This window comes from Rutidosis leptorrhynchoides, unplaced genomic scaffold (assembly GCF_046630445.1).
Source record: "Rutidosis leptorrhynchoides isolate AG116_Rl617_1_P2 unplaced genomic scaffold, CSIRO_AGI_Rlap_v1 contig331, whole genome shotgun sequence".
In the NCBI taxonomy this organism is placed as follows: domain Eukaryota; kingdom Viridiplantae; phylum Streptophyta; class Magnoliopsida; order Asterales; family Asteraceae; genus Rutidosis; species Rutidosis leptorrhynchoides.
The window spans coordinates 3,148-29,020 of record NW_027266573.1 but is presented as its reverse complement, the minus strand read 5'-3'; the positions used below and the strand labels follow the sequence as shown (position 1 = coordinate 29,020).

Sequence of the window (25,873 nt, the reverse complement as noted above, 5' to 3'; positions counted from 1 at the left end):
AACTTATAACTTACAAACCAATCAAACATAGATTATCAGACACATTGACCAAAAACATGCATGTCGCAGTAAGTTAAACCTTAATAAGCAAGCAAAATTGTTGCCAATTAGTAATCGCGTGATATAAAACTTTTCTGCGCTTTATGTTTCAATCTCAAAATGATATACAACTCTATTTAATTTCCAGAAGCAAGCTACGATGGCAGCGACCTTGTAATGCTTTTAGAAGTTGCTGCAATATACTATATGTTGCATGGACAAACTTACATTGCAGAATTCTATATTAAGTATAATTAAAGTAACAACTAAATTTGGTACTATGTGTTTTTCACTAACCTGAGTGGTGAATATCCTTTTTCGATGTGTAATAATATCGTTATTGTTTTATGACCGTAAGATGTTTCTTGAAAAGGATCACATAAGTCGGCTTGACCATAGATTGGGCCGCTTCATAAACCCGGACCCAGTTCTAGAAAAGTTAGTTAAACCCCATAGTGAATTGGTCAAGTTGGGTTCTATATATGGTGGATACTGCATGGATGTGTTAATTGGGTAATATTATCATTCTTTGTACGACCTTGATGGAGTACTATTAGTATTAGAAACAGAAATCATTTTATGTTAGGCTTCATGTTTCCATCCCCTGATCATCACACTGATCATGGTCCATAAATCACATGTCGTGGCCAACAAATAATAAGCCCTTCTTGGCTAATTGACGTAGACGTCCTTTCTCAGTCTCAGATTGCCGTTTGCAATGGCTTGCTTTGCGGAAAACAAAATGTACTTTCGATGCTTCATATCATAGAATCCCAACATCAAGAAAACAGTAACTGACGAGATCAAGATATGGGTTCTCAAAGGATTCGAGTTAAGGTTGAGGTTTTCTACGTTCAGTACAAGTTCGTGGAAAATAATTCCTAAAATTTACAAAACTTATCGTTTTTGGACTCCCTCCGAACCCATATGTAAATGATACATTGGTAGATAGATGTATCTCAATCGGAATTCTGTCGCAGAGATTTTCTAAAAGTTCAACGTCTAAATGTTAATTATAAACAAAAAGGCCAGTTTGAATTATATAAGAAATACAAACGCTCAATCCATCAAACAATCATTTGAGTTCACGAATACCAGTATGAACATCATTGTAGTTTGTACTATTCGTGTTCCACAAATTTGACAATTCGTTGCACTTGTTGAACAGTTGATTAAGAATGGAAATTGATAAAGTTAAATCCTAAAATGGAACATACATCTCTTCATTTGGAGAGCTCCTTTCCTCAACAAAGGATATTAGCTTTGAGGTGCTGCTCCTTCCAAACGCCCGTATCTTTGCATTACTTTCCTGGTAGCGAGTGCCGCAGCTTCACTCGCACGTAGTGTTCCAGAAGCCATGATTGCAGCAAACTCTCTGCCAATCTCTTCCTGGACCTTGTTCCTCGCATCTCCAAGTGGGTCCACCACACTAGTACCATTGGAACTAGGTTCCCTACCCGCTTCCACCAGTTTGGCAGCTGGCAGTAGATCGGATTTCTTAGCTTCCTCAGACTTGGTTTCCTTTTCTTTTGCTTGTGCTAGAGAAGGGATAGAACGACTGGCTGAACTGAGGGGCTGTGAAGGCCGACTTGCCGAGGTAGGGATAAATTGTGGAGCTTGAGGGACGGCTCCTGCCTTCAATGTTGTCTCGAGATTCTGTAACATCGGCACTGCACACAAGCATAAAAAATCGTAAACAAACAAACGTTTTGGTTCAGTTTGATTTTCTCTACTATTCGCATAACTAGTTCTTTTTTGCTTCCAAAACGAATCGATCAGCCAAAAAACCCAGCAATTAACCCGACCAAACCGGTTTTAATCAACTGGAATAGCCAGTTTCAGTTTTTATATCCCCAGCCAAAACTTGTTTTATCAACCATGTTCCAAGGGTAAGATTTTCCACCCTCATGAGAAGAAATAACTAGAACACAATAGCTGACACAGAGAAGCCGAAGAAAAAAAAGCATGCAATGTATGGTGACTTACATATAACAGCACCCATTGGACTGCTCATAACTTCAGTTGGGAGCTGTAGAATGTATTCTGGAATTCCTTTGCTGACCAAAAAATTGGCAACCTCATTGCTGAAGTTGTTGCAATTATGAGTGAGCAGACTATAAGATTCAGCTGTATAACGTGGGCTAATCTCTTGCAGGAACATCTCAAATACATCCTTGGGTACATAGGTAAAGCCCAAGTCCACAGCTTTAATTGGTGTTCCATATGGTGTCCTGCCAGCTGGCGTGTGTTGTATTCCCCCACTAAAAAAGTATTCATTACCATAAACCACAACTCCTGTGTGCCTATGATTGAATACATTAGCAAAGTTAACACAAAATTTATGGACTACATACAGAATGCAAAACTTCGACATGAGAAATTAAGCCAGAAAGATTTCAGTTTGACATCAAAATATCAAATAGAAAGAATCCAGAGTTATCACAATAGAGCAGCGAAACTACATTATCAACTAACAAATGTAGCGAAATCCAAGCTTCTCCGAACACATATATCCATTCCTTTGCAGATTTAGTCTTTCATCCCCACCGCATTACTCTTCTACATGATACTAATACTTGCAAAGTCTGTTTTTTTTTTTTTTTATCATGCTAGGATGGAAAAGGAATATAAAAAAAGGATAGAACTAACCATATTCCCTCGATAGCCTTCCCCAAGAAGGTCGTAGAGAGCTGCCGAGCAAGTCCATTACTTAGATCGTACACATTCAACGTGACCTTAGAAGCCTCCTGACAACAAATCAACATATCTACCATCAGAAAATCCGTATGTCAACAACTAGCAGCTACAAATACACAAGCAAGGAGGAACAAAAAACTCTTACCTCAGCCATAACCACGCAGTAGAATACAAAAACTCCCTCTAATAGAACAGATCAGATTGCCTAAAAATATAAGAAACATTATAAGCAATCAGAATCCAAAATCAGCGATTACGCATCGCTAATTGAACCGAATAGATGACAATTAAACTTGAAATTTGAACTCTAACCTCAGAATATAAAACAGATCTTGAAAAGTAAGTAGATAATAACAATAAACATACATTCAGATCAAAAGGAAAAACAGAGTCAATCGCACCTGTGAAGAAGAAGAAGTCTGAGTTAGTACTTTTTTTGTGAACAGGTTGCGGGAGAATTTAATTGTGCTTAATACGCGGTTGCGGTCCGGTGGGGTCAAGATTCATCGAGGACGCAACAAGAAGTTTCTAGAAAAATAAAACTTTTGGACTTCAAAATACTAGCATCAACCAACCATTATGTGACACGTCGTTACTGTTTCGAGTATGATTGACCTTTGACTATTGAACGAACAAGAAAGTTCTAGTATTGAAAAATATACCACACCAAAATTTTCATACCTAGTTTTTTTATTTTTATAATAATACCTACTTACTCTATTTATTTATGATGAATATTCCGCATGCACAAAGAAAAATTTCCATTGTAGGGTTTTACAAACATCGTCACATTCGGTCTACGCATTTGCATTGTCTAGTAATGCCAAAGTCAGACTCAGAGGACTCTCTTTCACTCTCTCATGACGATAAATCCTACTCATAAAGATAAAGCCAGGGCCTTCAAGTTCCTACACTCTTGTCCAGTCTCCAGATTAGTCGCCTAGTACGTTTGACGACGAGAATGGTCATATTTCACTTTCCATAACAGTTGTACATCATCATGTTCAATCCCCATTACATCTACGGTAGCCCGTAACAAAAAATGGTACACGCTTTATCAGGTTCCCATATCTTGGTCCACGACTCGAAAATACACTACTCTTTCATAATCCATACTTTTGCTTTTCTAAGGGACAACTGAATCTCTCGAAAGCAGCAGATTATCTATGATAAGTTACCGATCAAAATAAAAGTACGATAATCTTAATTCCAAAAGAACAACTAGAAAAAGAATGTCTTAATTAATTTCAGAAGACTACAAATAGCAAAAACTTCATGGAGAAGATATGAAGCTCAGGATTGTGCACGAAGTAAGTAGATATACAAAAGAGTTCGGTATCATCACTGGCGCACAGCTTGGTGATTCTCTCGGCATTGGCACTGCCGCATTGGCATTGGAATCGATCATATGGATATGATACGTTGAGCTGGCTGAGTCGGACAGCGAGTTTGAAACGCTAATAGAGATCGAAACTTTCATTGTCAATACGGTGTTAGAGCTGATAGAGATTTCTCGACAAGATCAAGGAAGGATTGTTGTTGTTGGTGGCGTGTGAGGGAACGGAGTTGAAAGATGGGGTTTTTATGAGAGAGGGAGAGCCAAAGCATGTTCACTCGCATGCAAACAGCAACAGCTTTGATTGGAAGTCAGTGTTGCCTTGGAGCTCTTCGGGTAAATTTGAATAAATTCTTTCCGCCACCATCCCCTTTCAGATCAATCGATTTTGACTGTTCAAAGATTATCTCGAGAGGACCTTTAACGATTTATGACCGGCCAACTGGACTGGGTACATAGTAGACGATGGGACCGGCTCGATCCCAAGTCCTTTTGCTTATTCTTTTTCTTAGTTTGGTTCGAGCTTCATAAAGGCTAGACAAAAATAGTTTAACCAGATATGAAGCTCAACTTTGATTATAATAATATATTTATGAATTTATTGAAATAAGTTGAATTTAAATTGAATACAATAAATGGCCGAGGCGAAAATTTTTCTATTCCGACATTATCCAACAACCAATGATGGATGTAAATAACAAATTCTGTTTCAGATACGATACAGAGAGAACAAAACTGGCAAGTTCTTGTCCTTTATCTTCAAAAAAAAAAGTTCTTGTCCTTTGGATTTCACCATATGACATCTCCTAGTCTAATGTGGTTTTGGAATAAAGCCATCCACAGCGAAGTTTCGAGTAGCACCAGGAAGTGCTAAGCGAATTCCATCTAGTTCAGGCGAGGCAATAACTTGACAACCAAGACGAGACCTGAAATCGTTACCACATTAAACCCTACACTGGACATGAGAAAGAAAGAGATATTTCAGGTACACATAGAAATATAACTCACGTTTCTGTAAGCCCAAATGCCAGATCCAACATATCATTCTCCTCATCAGTCGGGTCATCTAATTTGTTGTAGTATTCTGTATCCTGCAATAATATTTTATAATTAAAGATCGATAATTTAACTCCTTCTCACAAAAAAATTTTGAAAAGCATGTTTATTTGGGAAACCTAGTGCCAATATCATACCATCACTATGACATGGCAAGTAGAGCATGCAAGTGAGGCTTCACAAGCTCCTGAAATAATATCAAAACCAGAATATCAGGTTTTTCAATCCAAATCAAGTATAAGATCACAAAACAAACATAACAAGAAGATCATAAAGTATGATTCTTGCCTTCAAGTTCTATATCATTATAGTGGGCAGCTTCTAAGATTGACATTCCAATCGGAACCTTAATCTGCTGTTCTTCTCCATCTTTTTCGACAAATGTCACTGATATCCTGCAAGCAATCAAACATCTCAGTTTTTGGCATTCAGAGAATCCCGAGATTAAGTTACGCTTTCTGGTCAAAACTAACTAGTAAATAAATGGCTAGCCATAACTGCAAAACAAAAGGAACTTACATTTGTTTCTGTTCACCAGCTTCCTCACTTGTTGCTGCTGTACAAAAACGATGATGTTTCTGAAACATGCCACCATGCAAAACCTCCATTTCTGTATGTGCTTGAAACTGCAAAAGATAAAGAGAAACAAATAGACACTAAGGACATGGTAAATACAAGTGTAGAGCGTGGAATGAATGGCAACAAAAGCAGGCCTTCCAAAAGCATGGGCTAAAAATGTATTCTTGACCAGATGTATTTATCACGTGACAAAGACTGTCATTCTTTCCTGAATTATTTGACCAACTCTCCCTCACTGGTGTTTATATTTCATTTAAGCTAAACACTTTTGCCATTGTGTCAAGACATTATCATTATTCGAGAAGGTCCAACTCTCTACCTCTGCTTATAAGCAAGCAGCTCATCTCCTTGAGGACTGATCATACGAAAGTGCCTCTTGGACGATAAAAACATAATTTTAGACAGCAAAGATGCTAACAGGCAATAAGAACAGAACACTACTAACAGTGTTAGGGATGTAAGATGTAGTTTTATCCGAGTTAGACAATCCTTGTACTTTGCAAATGCATTCACATCTTAGAAAAACAATCAAACGGACAACTAGCCAACTACCAAGCCTCAATCCCACAATAGATATAGTTTGCAAAAGAAATTTATACGTCCATGATCAAACTACAGAGCTCGAGATAAAAAACCGACACTTTAACACTGAGTTATTGAAGCTTAGTTGCCCAATTCTAGATGTGCGAATTAATAACACTTCCAAGCAGTAGATTGGTTCAGATACAAAACTTTTCATTGCCAATCAACATGCAAAAACAAAATCGAGAAAAGATGCCAAAAGAAAAGAAGAATAAGATTGTTTTAGGTCGAGCGAAGTGAAGACCGAACTAACCAGAGGTTGATGATGAAATTGATTGGAAGACCTACATAGTAGGTGTCTAGAGATGCATACACTCTCTCCTGATAGAAAGAACCAAATATTACGATCAAATTATAGCTGAAAATACCGTAAAAATCAATCAACATAGGCATAGATAGTTTCTTGAAACCCAAATACAGCAGATTATTCAAACATAACTACTACATTAAAGGAGCTTCTGCTGATTTAATTCCAAAAAAAAAAAAAAAATCCAGTAATTAGTATTTAGTGGGGGGTTTTAGCTATAGATAGATAGATACCTCTTGTAGATAGCTGTTTGAGGAACCGAAATCCAGCTCTTGAAATTCTAGACATTGCTTCAACCCGTTTGATTCCTGCAAATTTTATGCTGTCCTTTCGGCCAAAGGTTTATACACAACAATGCCCGCAACGACGATAACCAGGGCTCATTAGTTACATCGACTGACGCGGTTCGTTTCGGTTCATAAACATTAAATCGAATCGTTTATTAGGCCTAGTTTGGTTTGGGCTAGTAAAATTGTAACTTAGACATGGGCTGTGGGCTGATAGAGACACGTGTCAACATTGGAGTGATCCCGCCGCTTACGTTAAAGTGTTTTGACTTTTGTAACGTGTCGATTATTTCCCCATCCGTTGACCTTCTAAAGAAAGAACACCAACAGAAAAATCTGTGTCAGAAAAAAACGAAATATAATATTTTATTAACAAATAATAATTTAATACACATATATAAAATTTTTAAATTTAATTAAAAATCAAATTATAATTTTAAATTAATAATATTATAATTTTTTTATTTTAATTGAAAAATTAAAAAACAATAAAAATATAATAATTTTAATAAAATTCGGTTTATGGCCGTAACCTACACGTGTGCCAATAGAAAGTATTTATACTTCCTTTCGATAAATCATCCCGAATCCAATTTCAAAAACCAAAATCAAAAATTGGTTTTCGGAAGTTTATATAGAAGTCGCTTACACCAATAAACTCGAATTTATTTCCACGAATTATTTCTCAAGCATTTCTCAAATCATTTAGAATTCAGTTTTCATTAATTTTTATGAAATTCATGGATAAAAATGGCTTTAAAGTCAATCAATTAGTGAAATCTTGAAGTCTCGATTCAATAATTATATTTCACCAAACCAACTAGGAAATATCGTTTCGATTCTCAAATCGATACGCAATAATTAATTTTCACAACCAAATTTCTCAAACATACTTTCCAAACACGTTTATATATAATATATATACATATAAATATATACAACCACATACATGGTTTATTAGAAAACCGTTATATTAGCATATAGTGTATTGGGTACTTACCTTCTCCGCGACGCAATTCTTATGTCGAAAAACACCCTACTCGCACGCTACTACTCGATCGTTTACTCGTATTTTCCAACTCGAACTACATCACCTGAGAAGCCAAAATACCGAATGTACATCATCAAAACATCTTGCAATAACAGTAAATTTTGAACTAGATATCTCATAGACCATTCATTGAAATCGAGATTCCTTTGGCCAGAATAAACAAGGACGTGTTGGGAACACTATATCCAAAAATCAGAATGATCGGACTTTGATTGCTACTCCGTTCGTCCGCTCTACGATAACTGTGTACACCAGAACGTTTTTTCCCCTCTTCTCTCTCTTTCTTTTCTTTCTCTCCCGTTCTTCTTCTTCTGTTCTTTTTTTTAAAAAACATTTTATGGCTTCCACCATTTTTTGTGGAAGTTTTTAGAATCTTAAGATTTTATAAATTACAATTACATCCTCACACTTTCCACAATTAATCCTACATATTTTCGGGTTCAACAAAATATCAATTTACTCCTTATATCTATTTAACTTCTAATATAACGTTATAACATGTCATAAAAATTATTTTATTTCTAATCATGGGTCTTACTATATGATACGATGAATGCATGTGTGCTACCACGTTAAGATTCTACGTTCAATTAATAAATATTTGGGGTGTAATAATTCTTCCCTCCTAAAAGAAATTTTGTCCTCAAAATTGAACGAGACGCAACATGAACTTGAACTTGACAAGTTTCTTTGCATCCTACATTCTAATCTAGCAAACATTCTAATGAAATTTCTTAAGCAAATAATTTCAAACCAAGTATGAAATTATGTTTCCACACATCTTATCAACTTATGCTATCGTCATAATAATTAGATACAAGTTTTAGTTACTATTTGATATGACACCACATAGAGTTAATCATCCCACATTTATACATTACATGAATTCATTTGAGACAAAACTTTAACCAATCTGAAGAGCATAACCCATAATAACTTTACCAACAAACAAAAAAAAGTATGAACATGACCTTTATTAACAGATATATACTCATAAACTTGCTGAACAAGTGAACTCAAATGCACTCATACTTTTTCAACATACTTAACTCTACTAGTTTATAACATCTAAGTCCAAATTATGATCATTTTCAATTGAAAATCAAGTTTTTGTCTACTTTCTCATCAATAATAAGACCTAGTAAAAATGTCATTAGAACACCAAATCTGATAACTACTCCACTTGATAGTGTTTCGAAGATAATAAATTCAAAAGGTCTTGAATCTTTTTCAATCTAAAAGAAAAGGAGATATCATCAAGTTATACAAGCTTGGGAGCAATTTCAGGAATTACGTTTCTCAAACAAAAGTCATTTCCTCTTACTAACCAACGTTTCACATGTAATAACATCAAAATTAATAATTATTTAAAGAATCAAGCCATTCAATTTTATTTTTCTTTCTGACAGTCCAATCAATAATGTTGAACAATTCCAATCTCTAACCATGGTTCCGTCGAATTCAAAATCGACTATACAATTTACTTATTGAATAGCATCTTAATTGCAAAGTTCTGTTTGAAAGTATTTAAATATAAATAGACCAATTTAAATGTATTGTCACACAACAATTAAATCTCACTTATCGAAATTTGTTAACTTAAATTTGAAATCATCTTCATTTGAATCAAATCTCATTAATTAAATAATCGAAACCCACAAACACAGAACAATTCAAATAATCAATTTACATTAAAACAATGTCATTTATTCACAAAGTATGATTCATGCGATGCACAATATTTAGACTCATTATGACACTTAAGGTCATGACACATTAAAATACAATATGAATTTATACCATCTCAATTTTCTTATCAAAATTCATCTAACTCAATTCATCTATTTCAGTTCAAAATTAAAAAAAATAAAAAATTCCAACAATTCTCTATAAAAGAAAATATTATAGGTGCCTCATTTAATTCTTCCAAGAATTATAAATAATCATTAATTCAGACCACACTTCAAATTTACTAATATGTTTTGCAATTTATGCAAAGATTTGAAATTTATGAACTTTTTCATGTCCTTTTCATTTACTCCCTATAGTAATTATCTTTATTACCCTTAATCCCAACATTCAAATTGTAAATTTAGCAATTTTCATCATTTTACCCTCATCTTTAACATTAAAAGAAATTTTTAAAAATTATTATGACGTCATTAAGCTAAACACTTGCACAATCAGCTATCACTGTCTTAATTAGTGTACTTAACAACAGACACACAACAATTCAGTTATGATTTCAATTAAATGATCTTCAATACAAAATTCAATCTATAAAATAGCACAAACTATAGACATTCACATTATCATCTTCTTTCAAGACAACTAATATTTAGAACCCAAGTTCTAATTTGATATATTCACTTTAACATACTAAATATTTTGTACCTCATAAATTCAATTTAAGCACATAATTTAGCTAGTAAATTTTTCTAGTTCAACACCACTTGATACTTTCAAGCTTTCTTAACACAAACATTCTAAGGAAACTTTTATATTCCGATCCATTTTTCACACCATGCATCGGTTAACTTGTACAAAATAAAGCTACAGTTCTCCGATTGATTAGTTAGGTCAATATATTTAAGTTATAACAAAGTGACTATCTAATTGACCACTATATTAAATATAGAAGTTGCAATCATTCATATAAGACACTAGCATATGAATCCACAACGCAAAATTTGCACAGACCGCCACACACCTCTGAAGTCAGTTAAATTGACATTTAATTACCTCTATTAAAAATTATTTATGTCCTTACTTGAAATATGGAGCGAGAACTCAATTTTTTATTTTTTATTTTAATTGAGCTATTAAATCAAAAACACAATTCATATAATTTTCATTTTAGCATTAGATCCATTATTTTCCATTTCAAAAGTTGGAAAAAATACAATAATGCTAAACGTTATACTTTATACAGTTTTTATCAACTGTCCACTAATCTCAAACTGCATATAGAAATTTTTAAACTGATTACCAATACAATATAAGCCCGACATTATAGCTAGACACCTAATTCTTAACAAGATTATCAACAAAACGCAATTCAATTTCCAATGAAATTATAGAACGATCAATTAACAAAGTCGAGCACATAATCTTAATTATGCAATCTCTTCCATCTCAAATTTCCAAATAAAAGATACAAAGCAATTGGTCTCTTTTTGACAATAACACTACCAGAAATACAAAGTACTTGAATTCAATCTTAATAAAAATAATCGAGAACATTAACAAATAAATTATTAGTTTCAACTCCTTAGAAAATATTACCGTGAGACAACTTCATTCCAAACTAAATTTAATTTAACTTTTAATTCAGGAAATAAATCTCAATAATGAGTGTATGGTTAATTCAAGTTTTATAATAGGATTAGAAGTAAAGTTGTTACCTCCTAGTGATTTAATTAAAAACCTAGAGATAAGACGATTTCGTTTCATTTTAACCTTTTAATGGAAGTTTAAATTCTAATTACTACTCGATAGATGTTGAAAAACAAGCGACGAAGACTTTCAGCTCTTCAATCGATGAAAAAGAAGTCGCGTCATATTCTTCTCCATAATCCTTAACCACCATATAAGTCAAATTGAGACTTCGAGTACCGACCAATGAAACTACTTCAACCCATAGTTTGAAAACAAAAGTCACATTATCAAACCATTTTTTTAAAAAAAAAAAAATTATGAAATGATTTTTGGGATTCCAAATCGACTCACGGGTTGATCTCCGGAAAAATAATTTGCTTGGGCCCAAGACTTTTTATAAGAAATTCAGTCCATTGGCATCATCTCGTCACAATTCCATCATGTGCATCATTTCCTAGCCGTGACCGGCGTCTTAACCTTCTCGACAAAAGATTAAGACCAGTCTAATATAATTTCTCAATTAACAAGTAATAATTTATTTATGTTATTACAATTAATTTATATTTATATCTGATTGTACCCACAAAGAGCATATTCTACTAAAAAAAAAAATGAATAAAAGAATATACATCCTTCAAGGAAGATGATCTCGAAATCCTCATACGCTTTCCCTGAAATGTTTACTCTATGACATGTAAGAATAATAGTATAATATTTGGATGAGTGACAACGCACTCAGTAAGTACCAAATACAAAATATAATAATATAAAGATAGATCAATATTCAGTACATCCATAAGAAGTTTCAAAACCAATTAAAAGATTTTGAAAACTTTATTTATCTCGAATACGGAGTGAATATATTTATATTTTTATCAAATCTCATCATAGTTCATACTTCACAAATCCAAATCCGCTTTAAAACACATAATTTATCGATTTAAAATCCAAACTAGTTAAAGTGATTTTTATCAAGTCAGAATTGAGTAAAATCGAAATGGTTTATTAATTCAATAAAGCTCCAAAACTTAACCAAATCGGTCGGTTGGCCCGTGGTATCAAGATCCTGTCTAGGTACAGTAACGATACGCCATACCACGTCTTTTGGTTTAGGTTAGTAGAAAGCATACCTTGGCCTCACCGTGGGCCCGTTCATTACCAATGTCACTTTACCCTTAATGATAGACAGTGACGAGACTCAATAATAGATAATCTCATATAATCGGTCTATGGCCATAACCTACACGTGTACCAATAGGAATATTTATACTTCCCTTGGATAAATCATCCCGAATACAATCTCAAAAATCAGAATCAAAAATTGGTTTTCAAAAGTTTATATTAAAGTCGCTTACACCAATAAAATCGAATTTATTTCCACGAATTATTTCTCAAGCATTTCTCAAATTATTTAGAACTCAGTTTTCATTAATTATGATGAAATTCGTGGATAAAAATGGCTTTAAAGTCAATCAATTAGTGAAAACTTGAAGCCTCGATTCAATAATTATATTTCACCCAACCAACTAGGAAATATCGTTTCGATTCTCAAATCGATATGCAATAATTAATTTTCACAACCAAATTCCTCAAACATACTTTCCAAGCATGTTTATATATAATATATATACATATAAATATATACAAACCACAGACATATGGTTTATTAGAAAACCGTTATATTAGCATATAGTGTATTGGGTACTTACCTTCTCCGCGACGCAACTCCTATGTCGAAAAATACCCCGCTCGCACACTAATACTCGATCGCTTACTCGCATTTTCCAACTCGAACTACCGAATTTACAGCATCAAAACATCTTGCAACAACAGTACATTTTGAACTAGATATCTAATAAACCATTCACTAGAATCGAAATTCCTTTGGCCAGAATAAACAAAGACGTGTTGAGAACACTATATCAAAAATCTGGACGATCAGACTTTGATTGATATTCCGTTCGTTCGTTCTACGATAACTATGCACACTAGAACGTTTTTTCCTTCTTCTCTCTCTTTCTCTCTCTTTCTCTCTCGTTCTTCTTCTGTTATTTTTTTAAAAAAAATATTTTACGGCTTCCACCGAAAGTGGTGGAAGCTTTTAGAATCTTAAGATTTTAAAAATTACAATTATATCCTCATACTTTTCAAATTAATCTCACATACTTTCGGGTTCAACAAAATATCAATTTATTCCTTACATCTATTTAATTTCTAATATAAAATTATAATATGTCATAAAAATTCTTTTATTTCTAATCATGCGTCTTACTATATGATACAATGAATGTATGTGTGCTAACACGTTAAAATTTTTCGTCCAATTAATAAATATTTTTGGGGTGTAATAATTTGATCCTTTTTTTCTCCACGAGGTCCGAGTAATTGGATTTTTGGGATGTCGATGACGAATGATTACGCGACATGGGTTAGTTAAAAGAGGTGAAATTTATGAAGAGGGTTAACAATTTCCTGTGTAGGTTTGAAATTTACCGTGAAAAATAAAATTAATCTTAATTTAATATATAGAAGCAGCTAGCAGGCTGTCAATGTATTTTGTCAGAGATCTTGTTTATCCCTGCATATGCTTAGTCAAAAATCGAAATGATATGCGTCCACTATATTTAGGAGTATCTTTTTTTACTAGTAATATATATTTCCAACATGAAAATCTGGACTAATTATCTTGCACATGGCATATAGATCGCATTTCGTTTTTTCTGATGATGGTTTTGGATTTGATTCTGTTATATCTCTAGGGACTACTTTTCTTAATTCATTTCCTTTATATATGTTCAGAGGTAGAAAATCTGATGTAAAACAACACACTGAATCCAATCCCAGTCATATTTTCACTATTGTAAGATGCTAGACGACATCAGCAGCAATGGAAGACAATAGTGGTGCCAAATTTAGCGGAATCTGGCAAGTCGTCAAACTGAAAGAACTGTTAAACAAATGGCAGAACGTCACACCGGGCCCCAAACTAATCACTCCTCGATCCGGCGAAGTTCCAGGTGGCATTCCGCCGGCAACAAACAGGAGGATCGCCGATATCAAGAGCAGCTGTGATTCGGATGAGGACAGCAGCTGTCACAGCCCGGAACCACCGCCGGATGTTCCTAAGGGGTATTTGGCGGTTTACGTGGGACCAGAACTTCGGAGGTTTATAATTCCTACCACTTATCTTGGACACTCAGTGTTCAAGGTTTTGCTAGAAAAGACTGAGGAAGAGTACGGTTTCGAACAAGGTGGGGCCCTTACCATCCCTTGCGAGATCGAGACTTTTAAGTATCTACTCAAATGCATCGAGAACCAGCCCAAGGATCAACCCCTTGAAAGCGAGGGTAAGATTTCTGTTCTTTCTTGCGTTGCAAGTAATGTGTTGTAGTCTCATTGGGCCCAAACCGACTAGACTGTATCGAATGAAATGGTTTGATGATCGGTTTCGGGTCCAGAAAATATTAACTGAATTAGTCTCGGTAATTTAGAAATGGTAAAATCGATTGGCCAATATCTTTTAAGAGAAATCATTAGAAATTGACTTAAATCGATCGAAACGTGAGCTCTACAGATCGTAGTAGTAATAAATTTTGTGGTGATTCTTACAGGTGAAGATTCGTGAATCCTGAGCGTTTGAAGGTTGTGAGCTTCTCTGGTAATACAGGGTTGATTTGATATATATTTGTGTTGTAAAGCAAGGGGTTCTTGTTTGCAGAAATATTTTCTCATTTTCTTTTCTTTTTGTCTAACAGGACAAGGAATAGGGAAACTCTAGTTAGAAAAAAGATTCAGTTATTATGTCACTGCAGAATTTTTTATGCAAGTTGATGTTGTTAAGTGTGTTGTTTAATTCCTATTTTTCACTTTGAATGTGACTCCTAATTAACCTCAGTATTACGCTAATCCATTCAGATATTGTATGTTACAACACAAGTGAATGTCTTGTGACAAGAAAATGACTTATTAAATGAATATATGAAGTGAGGTTCTTGTTCAATGGAGTAACATTTCTTCATATGGTTCATCTCATATATACATGTGAGTGTGTGTTGACAACATTTCTCTGTTCCAAAAATTGAAAGTTTGGTAGTGGAGTAAAATGAAAAAGAAAAATCTATTTGTGGGGTGTGTGTAGCCATCAATCTTTGGTGGAACAAGAAATCATAGCTTACCATGATTCCAAAAGAAAAGAAAAAAAAAAAGCTAAACTTGATTTTTTAAAGATAACAAATAAAGTGAGACACTATTCACTTGTGGACCCATCTTTCTTCTAACCAAACATTTTTTATTTTTTTTAGAATATCCTCTAACCACACATTACAAAGCATTTTTTAGTAGCATACTAAATTATGTATTTTGTACACTACTAAGATAATCTGATCTAAAAACCGAATTAGATGGGGGATATCGATCAATAATCATGAAAATTATTTCTAAGGTAACTTGACACTTGTACGCCTCATTCAATAATGAGGATATGCTGAAATTTATAATTATGTCTACCAAACAAACTAATACATATGCTGATGTAGACTCACTATACACTACATGATCATATTGAATTGTTTTGATAATTTGTAATGATATATAATATTAATAAAGTAGATAACATAAATGTCACTGTTTGTATGTATATACTCCATTTGAAATAGGTTGTAATTCATTTTCAACACTCTCCCAGTAAGAGACAGTAAGTAACAATGGTAGAGTAGCTACTAATTGATAGAATGAAATGGAGACATAGATAGATAGAATAGAGCGACCACAAACAAGCACAAGTATGAAACTGACGAGTTTCCTTTAAAAACACGTGAGAGCTTCTGTTTTTCTACATCCACCACTGATTAGGACCACCGATTAGATGTAAATAGCAAAAAGATCTGTTTTCTAAACAACCAATCTGGCCAATGTTGGCTACTATGCACATCCAAATTGCCATACCAAGTAAATTATTCCACTAATTATTCTAAGGCTCCATTCATTCTATGTTTGACCTTTATAGTAGAAATGAACTATTTATAAGAATTTGAAATAAAAAATTATGTTATTGAAAGGTTGAACGTATAAAAACGACAATTAAGGACGAGGATTAAATATGAAAGTTAAATTGAGAAGGTTTAGGAAAAGAAAAAAGGCATTGTAAGTTTGTTACAGAGAGAGTAACAAAATGTATAAAGGATAAGCTGGGATTCGAACCCACAGGAATCATGAATTGAGTCAAAAGCAATAACCACTCTGCTGTATATTTAGCTATCATTGGATCAAAACAATTTATTTATATTATATGTACGCTTCTACAAATTTTGACACTACCGGAAAATTTTTTCCGATCTCCATCGGTGCCGTGGCCCGGTCGAGCCTTCCCCCGGCTCCGCCCTTGGGTACATGGCTTCAAGATCGTTCTGCTCTGTCAACATCATCCTTCCTTGCGTTGCAGCAGCTCTGAATTAATTAATTCCGGATGAAATAAATGCATCCAGTAGTAATGTAGTGTATATATATATATCTTCGATCACCTTACACCCTGGCTGGGTTCAACTAGATCTTATACTTAACTAAACATACTTATAGATGACTCATTAATTGGATTTTACTTTGGCCTAAAGTTCATTGAGCTAGGTCTTTATTTATTGGCCTTGAAAATGAAATCAAGCCAATGGCAACTGACATATTAGAGTGTCAACTACAAATTAAGTTTTTCCTCCCCAATCACCAAAAGTTCATCATCAATTCATCATTCAACCATCGTATATAAAAAAGTGATTCAAATTATAAAAATAAAAAGTGATGGGGAACCCAACCCTTGGAAGATTGAAAAGTCATCCTAATTAGCAAATGTAATTACGTGGTAATTAATTTTATCAACATATAGACATATTTTTTGAGTGTTCAACATACATATAGACATTGATATGATATATGTTTCAAGAAAAGAAATGCTGTAGTATAAACTTTAACTAGCAAAATATTTGGCTTTTTTCTTGAGCTATTGGTTTCTTAAATTTTCAAATCATTAAGACATGGCATTAACCCATTCTCTTAAGTACGATTTAAGCCACAATCAATTTGGATAACACAAAATGGATAGTTCTTCCCGACCCATACAATTTTAAGAATTGCGTCCACGAAAAGTCGATCTCTCGATATTTGAGGATGAAAGTCCACTCGATAATCACTATATTTTTTTTGCTAACAGCTCCGGGTTAAACAACTTAATTTCAAAAGTGAAGAATTCAAGTGTTGTAATGCACATACACCCTCGTTCTCGTATATCTCAAAGGAAAAAAAGAAAAGAAAAAAGAAATGAACTTGATAGGAAGTGTCGGTGGATAAGTATAATTAGGGGCCCATTATTTATTCCACCCTAAGCCCTACGGCCCTACCTCACCCATCGGCCGTTTAACTCCTCCTTCCCTACCAGAGGAGAGGGATCAACATATTTCGTTTTATTTTAACAATTATCTTCACTTTAAATTCTAAAATTTTATCTTCTCTTCGAGCAAAACTGTTCCTTTCGATCTTTTTTTTTTATATAAGTAGAATTAGCTATGTTTTGGTCGAATCAATTTTGATCTTTTTATATGTCAAATTCGGTTCGAGTTTATCTTGTGATCAGGGTTTATAAACGAAAAAATAAAAGTACCTTATCACCTAATTATTACAAAACTGATTTTGTCAAACCTATGTTTGAGAAAGTTTTACTCCACGGAAACTATACGGAGTAATATTTTAAATTTCACAAAAGAATATTCTATGAAATGTGCGTCACCCACTACTCGTCACAATAAAAATCGTAATATTTTTTCAAACGATGTTTCACCGATATACCACTAACTAAAAGGGAAAAAAATAAAATAAAAATTGGTTTGTATACCTAACGTAGAAAATTAAAGTTTGTTCTTATCCAATATCCATTAACATTGTACGATTATAACATAGTACTAGTTCTTTCATTTATTGACTGAATAATATATTTTTCTTCCTTTGCGTTCAGAACAATAATAAAATAAAATCAAGCTGTTTGTGTGGTCTCTTGCAATTATTGCAGCGACATTGCTACGCAATATCTCAATCAATGGATATATATTTTTTATTTTTTCTTGTTCTAAAAGTAATCTTTTTATTTTTTTTCTTTAATTAAAGTTTTTACCTTTTTGGTATTTTACTCATGCAAGTGGAAATTCTAGTAGTAGGTTAGAATTATTTCCGGCTATAAATTCTCTGCAACTCGTCTGTTTTTCTTCATCTCATTTTGTTCTCCTCTGTTTCAAAAACCCTATTAAGTTTTCTAAGGTAAGTCTTTTAATCTTCATGTTGTTTGCATTTTGATTACTTGAAAGTCAAGTTTTTTAGTAGTAGTGACTGAGTTTTATGCATTTTAAGAGTGGATTAATCACTCTAATAGAGTTTAGTTACACTGATTAAAGGGAATTCTTGATCATACTAACTAGAAATTTTAGACATAAAAAATAAATCTTGCAACTCTCTCTAGTTTAGTTTATGAGTTTTTATTATGATTTTATAAAGTCATCCAAAATGCTGATTATTTCCTGAACGAACCACTCTAGGCTAAGAAGGCAATGGCCGCATCTGCTGCAACTCTCAATCCAAGCCTCCAAGTACTTCTGACCGAACACGTTTCGAGTTATCAGAGGCATCCTCTGATCTGCTCTCAAGGTATTTGTTTTATTGTGTCTATGATCTCAATCATCCGAATTCGTCCAGAATAGATAATCGATTTTTTCGATCTTTGTAGGATTGCGAATTTAGGAAAAGGAATCTACAATGCCAAGAATCTTCAATCTGTGCTAGGGACTGGATATGAACAATCCAGCCAGGTACTTGGCTCGTCCTCAGTGCCTCTCAGGTAAAACAAGTTTTCTTTTCTCTGTTTAAGTCTTGATAAAATAATTTTGTGCTGATATATTTTGTTTGTTTGTTTTTTTTTTTCCCCCTTTTCAGGAAGCATTAGTTTCACCTCCTTGGGTAGCTCTTGCTGTTCGTCCAAGCCCTGGCGTTTGGGAATACCTTCGTTTGAACATTACTTCACTTGACATTGAGGATATGAGTGTCCCCGATTACCTACGCCTCAAAGAAGAACTGGTTGATGGAAGGTAATCAAATATCCTACAATTTTCATTAGTATTTTTATTTTTTAAAGAACTACTGGATAGTATTGAGTGGATAATATGGACTTAGGATGTAGTTGATAATTTCCTCCTGTGAATGCAGCAATGGTGACTTTGTGCTTGAGTTTGGACTTCAAGCCATCTACTGGATCTCTTCTCTGCCAACTCATCCTAAGTCCATTGGTAATGGAATGGAGTTCCTCAACCGCCAGCTTTCGGCAAAACTCTTTAACGACAAAGACGGCATGCTGCCTCTTTTTCAGTTCCTCCAATCTCACACCCGCCAAGGCAAAGTAAGTTACCGGACACTTTCCAGATTTACCTTTTACTTTCCATATAATGAAAATAGTTTGCATTTGAGGTAAACGAGAAACTAATACACTAGTGGTTTGAATGGTCTTCATTTGTTTGTAGAAATTGATGCTGAATAGTAAAAATCCAGAACCTATGTGATCTGAAATATGCTCTGAGGAAAGCAGAGGAGTACTTGTCTGCACTTGCACCGGAAACGCCTTATTCAGAATTCGAGAACAAGTTCCTGGAATCTGGTTTTGAGAGAGGATGGGGTGATAACGCAGAGCATGTATTTGAAATGGTTCATCTTCTTTCAGATCTGCTAGAGGCACCCGAGCCAAGCAATCTTGAGAAATTTATCGGGATGATACCGTTGGTCTTTAATGTTGTCATCATGTCTCCTCATGGATACTTTGCTCAAGACAATGTTTTGGGTTATCCTGATACTGGAGGCCAGGTACAATTTTATCCTTTCTACATTTTTAACTGAATTTTGAAGAAATTAAGACACACATTGATACAATTTATTTTTCTTTCAGGTTGTTTACATTTTGGATCAAGTCCGTGCATTGGAAGAAGAGATGCTTTATCGGATCAAGCGACAAGGATTGGATATCAAACCTCGCATTCTTATTGTAAGTTTGTCGCCAAGTGATGGGCTAGTTTTTCCCATTTCACAACTTTTTCGTCCGAGATGCTAAAATACTATATGTTGCTTCGTCCAGGTGACTCGACTCCTCCCTGATGCAGTTGGAACAACCTGTGGTCAGCCACTTGAGAGAGTTTATGAATCAGAATATTCAGATATTCTTAGAGTTCCCTTTAGAACAGAGGAAGGAATTGTTCGTAAGTGGATCTCCAGATTTGAAGTATGGCCATACCTAGAAACTTACTCGATGACGTTGCAGCCGAACTTTCAAAAGAGCTTCAAGGTGGCAAGCCTGATCTCATCATTGGAAATTACAGTGATGGGAATATTGTTGCAACTCTGCTAGCAAAAAAATTCGGAGTCACTCAGGTTTGGGACATGGATACAATATTTAGAAACTGGTTTCTGCATAAGTTCCATTCAGCATAAAACTAATTTATACAATTTTTTTCTCTTCTTTCACAGTGCACCATTGCTCATGCTCTAGAGAAAACAAAATATCCCGACTCAGATGCTTATTGGAAAAAACTGGATGACAAATATCACTTTTCCTGCCAATTCACAGCTGATCTTTTGGCTATGAATCAAACAGATTTCATTATCACCAGCACTTTCCCAAGAGATTGCTGGAAGGTAATACACATTTTATCTTCTCTCATAGTTTGAGTTTTGTTATAATATCTATTTTTTTTGTAACTTTTGTTTCCTTCTTCTATGTCTCCAGCAAGAACACCGTTGGACAATATGAAAGTCACACCGCTTTCACCCTTCCTGGACTTTACCGAGTTGTTCATGGGATCAATTCATTTGACCCCAAATTCAACATTGTATCCCCTGGTGCTGACATGGGTATTTACTTCCCTTATACCGAAAAATTCGTAGGTTGACCAAATTCCATCCTGATATTGAGGAACTCCTTTACAGCCCTGTTGAAAATGCAGAACACCTGTAAGCTTAAAAAATATCTTACTTCAAATCTCTTTAGAAAAAAAATTGAGGACTATATCTAAACACCAATATTTACTTTTTCAAACAGATGTGTGTTGAAGGACAAAAACAAGCCAATTCTATTCACAATGGCTAGGTTGGACCGAGTCAAGAATCTGACTGGCCTTGTCGAATGGTTCGGAAAGAACAACAAGTTGCGTGAACTGGTAAACCTCGTCGTGGTTGGAGGAGATAGGAGAAAGGAGTCCAAGGACTTAGAAGAGCAAGCTGAAATGAAGAAAATGTATGAGCTGATAGAGAAATACGATCTGAACGGTCAGTTCAGATGGATTTCTTCTCAGATGAACAGAATCAGGAATGGTGAACTTTACAGGTATACACACACATTTTTGCTCCTTCAGTTATTTCTATTATATTTAGGAATGTTTAAAATTCTAAATACTGAAAAGTTATAAATTTCTTTTTATAGGTACATTTGTGACACAAAGGGAGCATTCGTGCAGCCAGCTGTTTATGAGGCTTTCGGATTGACAGTAGTCGAGTCGATGACCTGTGGATTGCCGACATTTGCCACTTGCAATGGTGGCCCTGCTGAGATCATCGTCATGGAAAATCTGGTTACCATATTGATCCTTACAAGGGAGATGAAGCTACTGACTTACTGGTCAACTTCTTTGAGAAATGCAAGGTGGACCCTACTCATTGGGACAAGATCTCCCAAGGAGGCCTCCAGCGTATCCAAGAGAAGTAAGAAGTCACATTCCTAGAAATAAATTAAAGATTTCATCATTCTTCTCACAGCAATTTTTTTTTTATTTTTATAAATTGGTACAAATTTTGATAATATATATCCTTATATCTTAGGTATACCTGGAAAATCTACTCTGAGAAGCTATTGACCCTCACCGGAGTTTATGGATTCTGGAAGAAGGTTTCTGAAGCTGAAAGCCGTGAGAGGCAGCGTTACCTTGAAAATGTTCTATGCTCTCATGTACCGTAAGCAGGTAAAACCTCTATAAACATTTTTTTGTTCATTTTTGCATCTCAAACTGCTTCAATCTATCTTAATATTGATATGTATGATATTTTTCAGGTTCAAACCTGTCCTCTGGCTATTGAGTAAACAGAGCTTTGAAAGCATCAGCAATTTTTACTTTTGAGTGGAAATAATTAATCTGGAAGAATGTTGAAGGCTTTGGAGTTTTTTCTATGTCCTTTTCTGTCTTTTCATTGTAATTGATGTCACAAGATATTGACCGGCTTGGCTGTTGATTCATTTTCAATGAAGTTTTTGAATTTCCAATTATATTATATTTTTTTTTATAAACGTAATACAAATCTACCCATCCAAAGTCATCTCCCAAATAGTCGAACCCATGACCTTCTGCAGGAGGAAATGTAACCATTGAGCCACACTCTGGTTGGCATATGCTTCGTTATTATAGATGCATGATTCTGCCAATTTTTAATCTTTGCTACATTTGAATGAGCGAAATCAAATGCTCATGTGTTATCTTAACCAAAATTTCCGATTCATTTATGCCATTAATTGTGCATCAAGCTTCCTCATATCGGTCTGAATCAATTCACCAAGCTTTTTTCAAAACCTGGATTTTAGAATGGAATAAAAATCAATGGGAATAGTACTTTTCAGGTATTTGGTTCTCAGCAGGCTATGGAAATATTCAACAAACTCTTGAATCGGTCTTGGTCAGATACAATAAGAATAGGATCCAACAACAAAATGACTAGTACTTGGTTACAATATGAGGGGAGGAAACACAAGATCTTATTAGTAATTACTAATCTATCATTAAATTACATAATTTTCTTAATTTTATCTTTTTGTTTATAATTTGAGATCGGGTGGTGGAAGTAGCCACGTGCCTCCATGAATATAAACTTGTAGACAAGAACGGTTTGACTTCTTCCTCGGATAAACCTCTCGCATGTTTGACCCGACTTGAAGGGCTAGCCCCGGGTCCCATTGCACTTGTACTCTCCATAATACACATTCCTACAAAATAACAACATAAAATTGAAACCAACTCTAACAATAATTGAAGAAAAATGTATGATTATAAGTAATAGTGTACCTGTCATGGCCATGTAACCACCATTTATCACCTATAATCGTCCCCATGAAGGTGTACGCGAAGACCACTCTAGGGTTTTGTTTCCATGAGTGGCTGATGTAAGTGTTTCCTTTGCCAGCACCAATTATTCCTGAATGAGAAAACACAAATCCGCTGTCCTCCGATGCATTTTTCCTAGAATGTGTTGTGATTACTCCTTTTCCATCTCTAATCACTGTTTCTACGGTAGTGTTCTGCAATTATTAAAGATTTTATACAAAATTTCTATATAGGCGAGGAATTCATTATGGAGTAAAATCCAGTTTTCAAATACATCAAACTGGAGGGGTGCTAAAATATTGCAAGTGATTTATTACCAAGTAGAGGGATTTTCCTTCTCCAAAGATGAAATTAAGAGTGCCTTGAATGTAACAGTCCTTGAAAAAATGTTTGCCCCTATCATCACATAATGTGTCCTTGATAGCCTATGAATTTGCAATGGTGGAATGCAGCTTTGTCTCCTGATATTCTCAATGCCGCTCCTAGTGTACCCATTCTTTTACTATCTGGTTCCGGAGCCGAATTCTACAAAAATCAAATAGCTAGAGAGATTAATATAGTTATGAATAAAAAATTTATTAGATAATGTTATGACATATAATTACATTTATCTTCGAGTCTTTCACAAAAAAAAAGAAAAAGAAAAAAATTACCCTTACCACGAATGAAATATTGACAGCAACGAAATAATCACTCTCAATGGTCACGGTGGCGCTCTTGAGCCTCCCGAATTGTGCTACGGTGCCATCATACACAATCCTTGGAATGTCCTTAGGATCACCAAAGAAAGTAACGAAACTTTTATTTCTTAGGAACAGTCAATTTTTCCCTATACTCACCACCACCAATCCAAATCACCGTTCTTTTCTTATTCCCATCCGGAATACTTTTGATGGCGTCATTGATTTTGCTAAAATCTCTGCGACCAAGTTGCTGGACCGTTATCAACTTGATGCCACCTTCCTCGGCCTTTACTAGGGCATGGTCCAAGATGGAGCGCTTAAAGCCTTTAGCCAATGTACCTTTCCTGTCGTTGTACTCTTTCATGTTTTGTGTTATCCATGAGTCGAGTTTTGTTGACCTTGGTGTGATATTTGTATTGTTTTTTGGAGAGTTTGGACTTGATGTCGTGTTTTTGGGAGAACTTGGGCTTATTGCGGTGTTATTATTGTCGATTCCGATGACTAAGATTGTTGTCGTTGCTAAAATAATTGGGTACAGCAATCAACAGAAAAAAATGCCTCATTTTCGAGGCCATTTTTCTTTTTGCCTCTCTGAGGATCTCAACCTTCAAACGATCATAATTTCTATTCTATGCAAAGAGATGAATGTCCAGTTTCCTTTGGATAAATGCTAAAATCAATTATGACTGAAAATAGAGGATGGAGCAGAATGTATTTGTCAAGTTGTTGGTTGTTTGTGTTAGAAAACAAACTCTTAAGAAATTAAGGTTGTCTATGTCCAAATGCATTCACAATGTTTGTTAATTTACTTTTCTTTCTGCTTAGTTAAATTTTGGCGAGGATATAGGAACTTTTAGCTAGGATAGACATTGAATAATTGAAAAATATATAATTTATTTGGAAAATATTTGAAAATATTTGAAAATAAAGAATTCAAAGATATTTTTCGATACACATGGTGTAACACCATATGCGTTGCCATTTGTAATTTTTCTCTTCCATTTTGTCATACTATAGTCTGTCCGCTGGACGAAATGTAATTATATAATTTAATTAATAATTTTAAGTATATATTTAAATTATAATAGATGATGTATTTATAGATATGTGATTGTTTTAATTAAAGAATAGAAATAAGGAAAAAATAAATGATGAGATTTTGATTATAAATAAAGAGTTTCGATCATTTCTTTGACTATCTCGTTACAAGTATAAAGCCTTTCGCTCGTACAATCCTAAACACTTTTTAAATGTCTTATGTATTGCAGAATGCAGTATAGAAAGGGATTTTATTATTGCATAAGGGGGAACTACTAGATATCAGTGTATTGGCCTGCTAACACTCATATTTAGTCCTCGGCTCATTGAATGTAAATTAGTGTTGAATCGTAGCGCATAAATATTTGAAGTGGTTAGAGAAAACTTCGAGCTTGAGCTGTTAATGTCAAGTAAAATTGGATTGATCATAGGATAGTTGAAGGTGGAACATATTCGTTGCCAAAAAATTTAATTTTATTCAACTTAAATAAAATATAGTGTAAAATGTTTCTATCAATTATTGATCAGCTGTAATATAATAAATGTTTAATCCTAAGATATGTTCGTTTCGGGCTCTGATACAACATACACAGTTATGGAATGAGTGATGATAGAACTCTTAAGGCTACTTGGAGTAATGAAGAAACTACAAAACGAGATAAGAACAATTACAGGAAACAAA

The 25,873-nt window shown here is 34.3% G+C and overlaps 3 protein-coding genes and 2 pseudogenes across 3 annotated transcripts; 2 read left to right on the top strand and 3 right to left on the bottom strand.

Annotated features, from left to right (window-relative positions):
- Positions 1-1,296: 1,296 nt before the first annotated feature.
- Positions 1,297-2,890, bottom strand: LOC139882973 (uncharacterized). Its single transcript, XM_071867215.1, has 4 exons — positions 2,882-2,890; positions 2,689-2,786; positions 2,026-2,342; positions 1,297-1,709 (listed from the first exon to the last, which is right to left on the bottom strand). The coding sequence occupies exons 1-4, from the start codon at positions 2,888-2,890 to the stop codon at positions 1,297-1,299; spliced, it is 837 nt and encodes a 278-aa protein (XP_071723316.1).
- A 1,993-nt stretch (positions 2,891-4,883) lies between these two features.
- On the bottom strand, positions 4,884-6,884 carry LOC139882972 (uncharacterized). The gene is made up of 7 exons (XM_071867214.1): positions 6,830-6,884; positions 6,543-6,610; positions 5,648-5,754; positions 5,417-5,523; positions 5,266-5,315; positions 5,081-5,163; positions 4,884-4,998 (listed from the first exon to the last, which is right to left on the bottom strand). Exons 1-7 carry the CDS (start codon positions 6,882-6,884, stop codon positions 4,884-4,886), a joined length of 585 nt encoding a protein of 194 aa, XP_071723315.1.
- A 7,315-nt stretch (positions 6,885-14,199) lies between these two features.
- On the top strand, positions 14,200-14,703 carry LOC139882971 (protein SMALL AUXIN UP-REGULATED RNA 12-like). Its single transcript, XM_071867213.1, has one exon. The coding sequence runs from the start codon at positions 14,200-14,202 to the stop codon at positions 14,701-14,703; it is 504 nt and encodes a 167-aa protein (XP_071723314.1).
- A 4,192-nt stretch (positions 14,704-18,895) lies between these two features.
- On the top strand, positions 18,896-22,458 carry LOC139882970 (sucrose synthase-like; annotated as a pseudogene).
- Positions 22,459-23,184: 726 nt separating this feature from the next.
- On the bottom strand, positions 23,185-24,517 carry LOC139882969 (putative pectinesterase 63; annotated as a pseudogene).
- Positions 24,518-25,873: the final 1,356 nt, after the last annotated feature.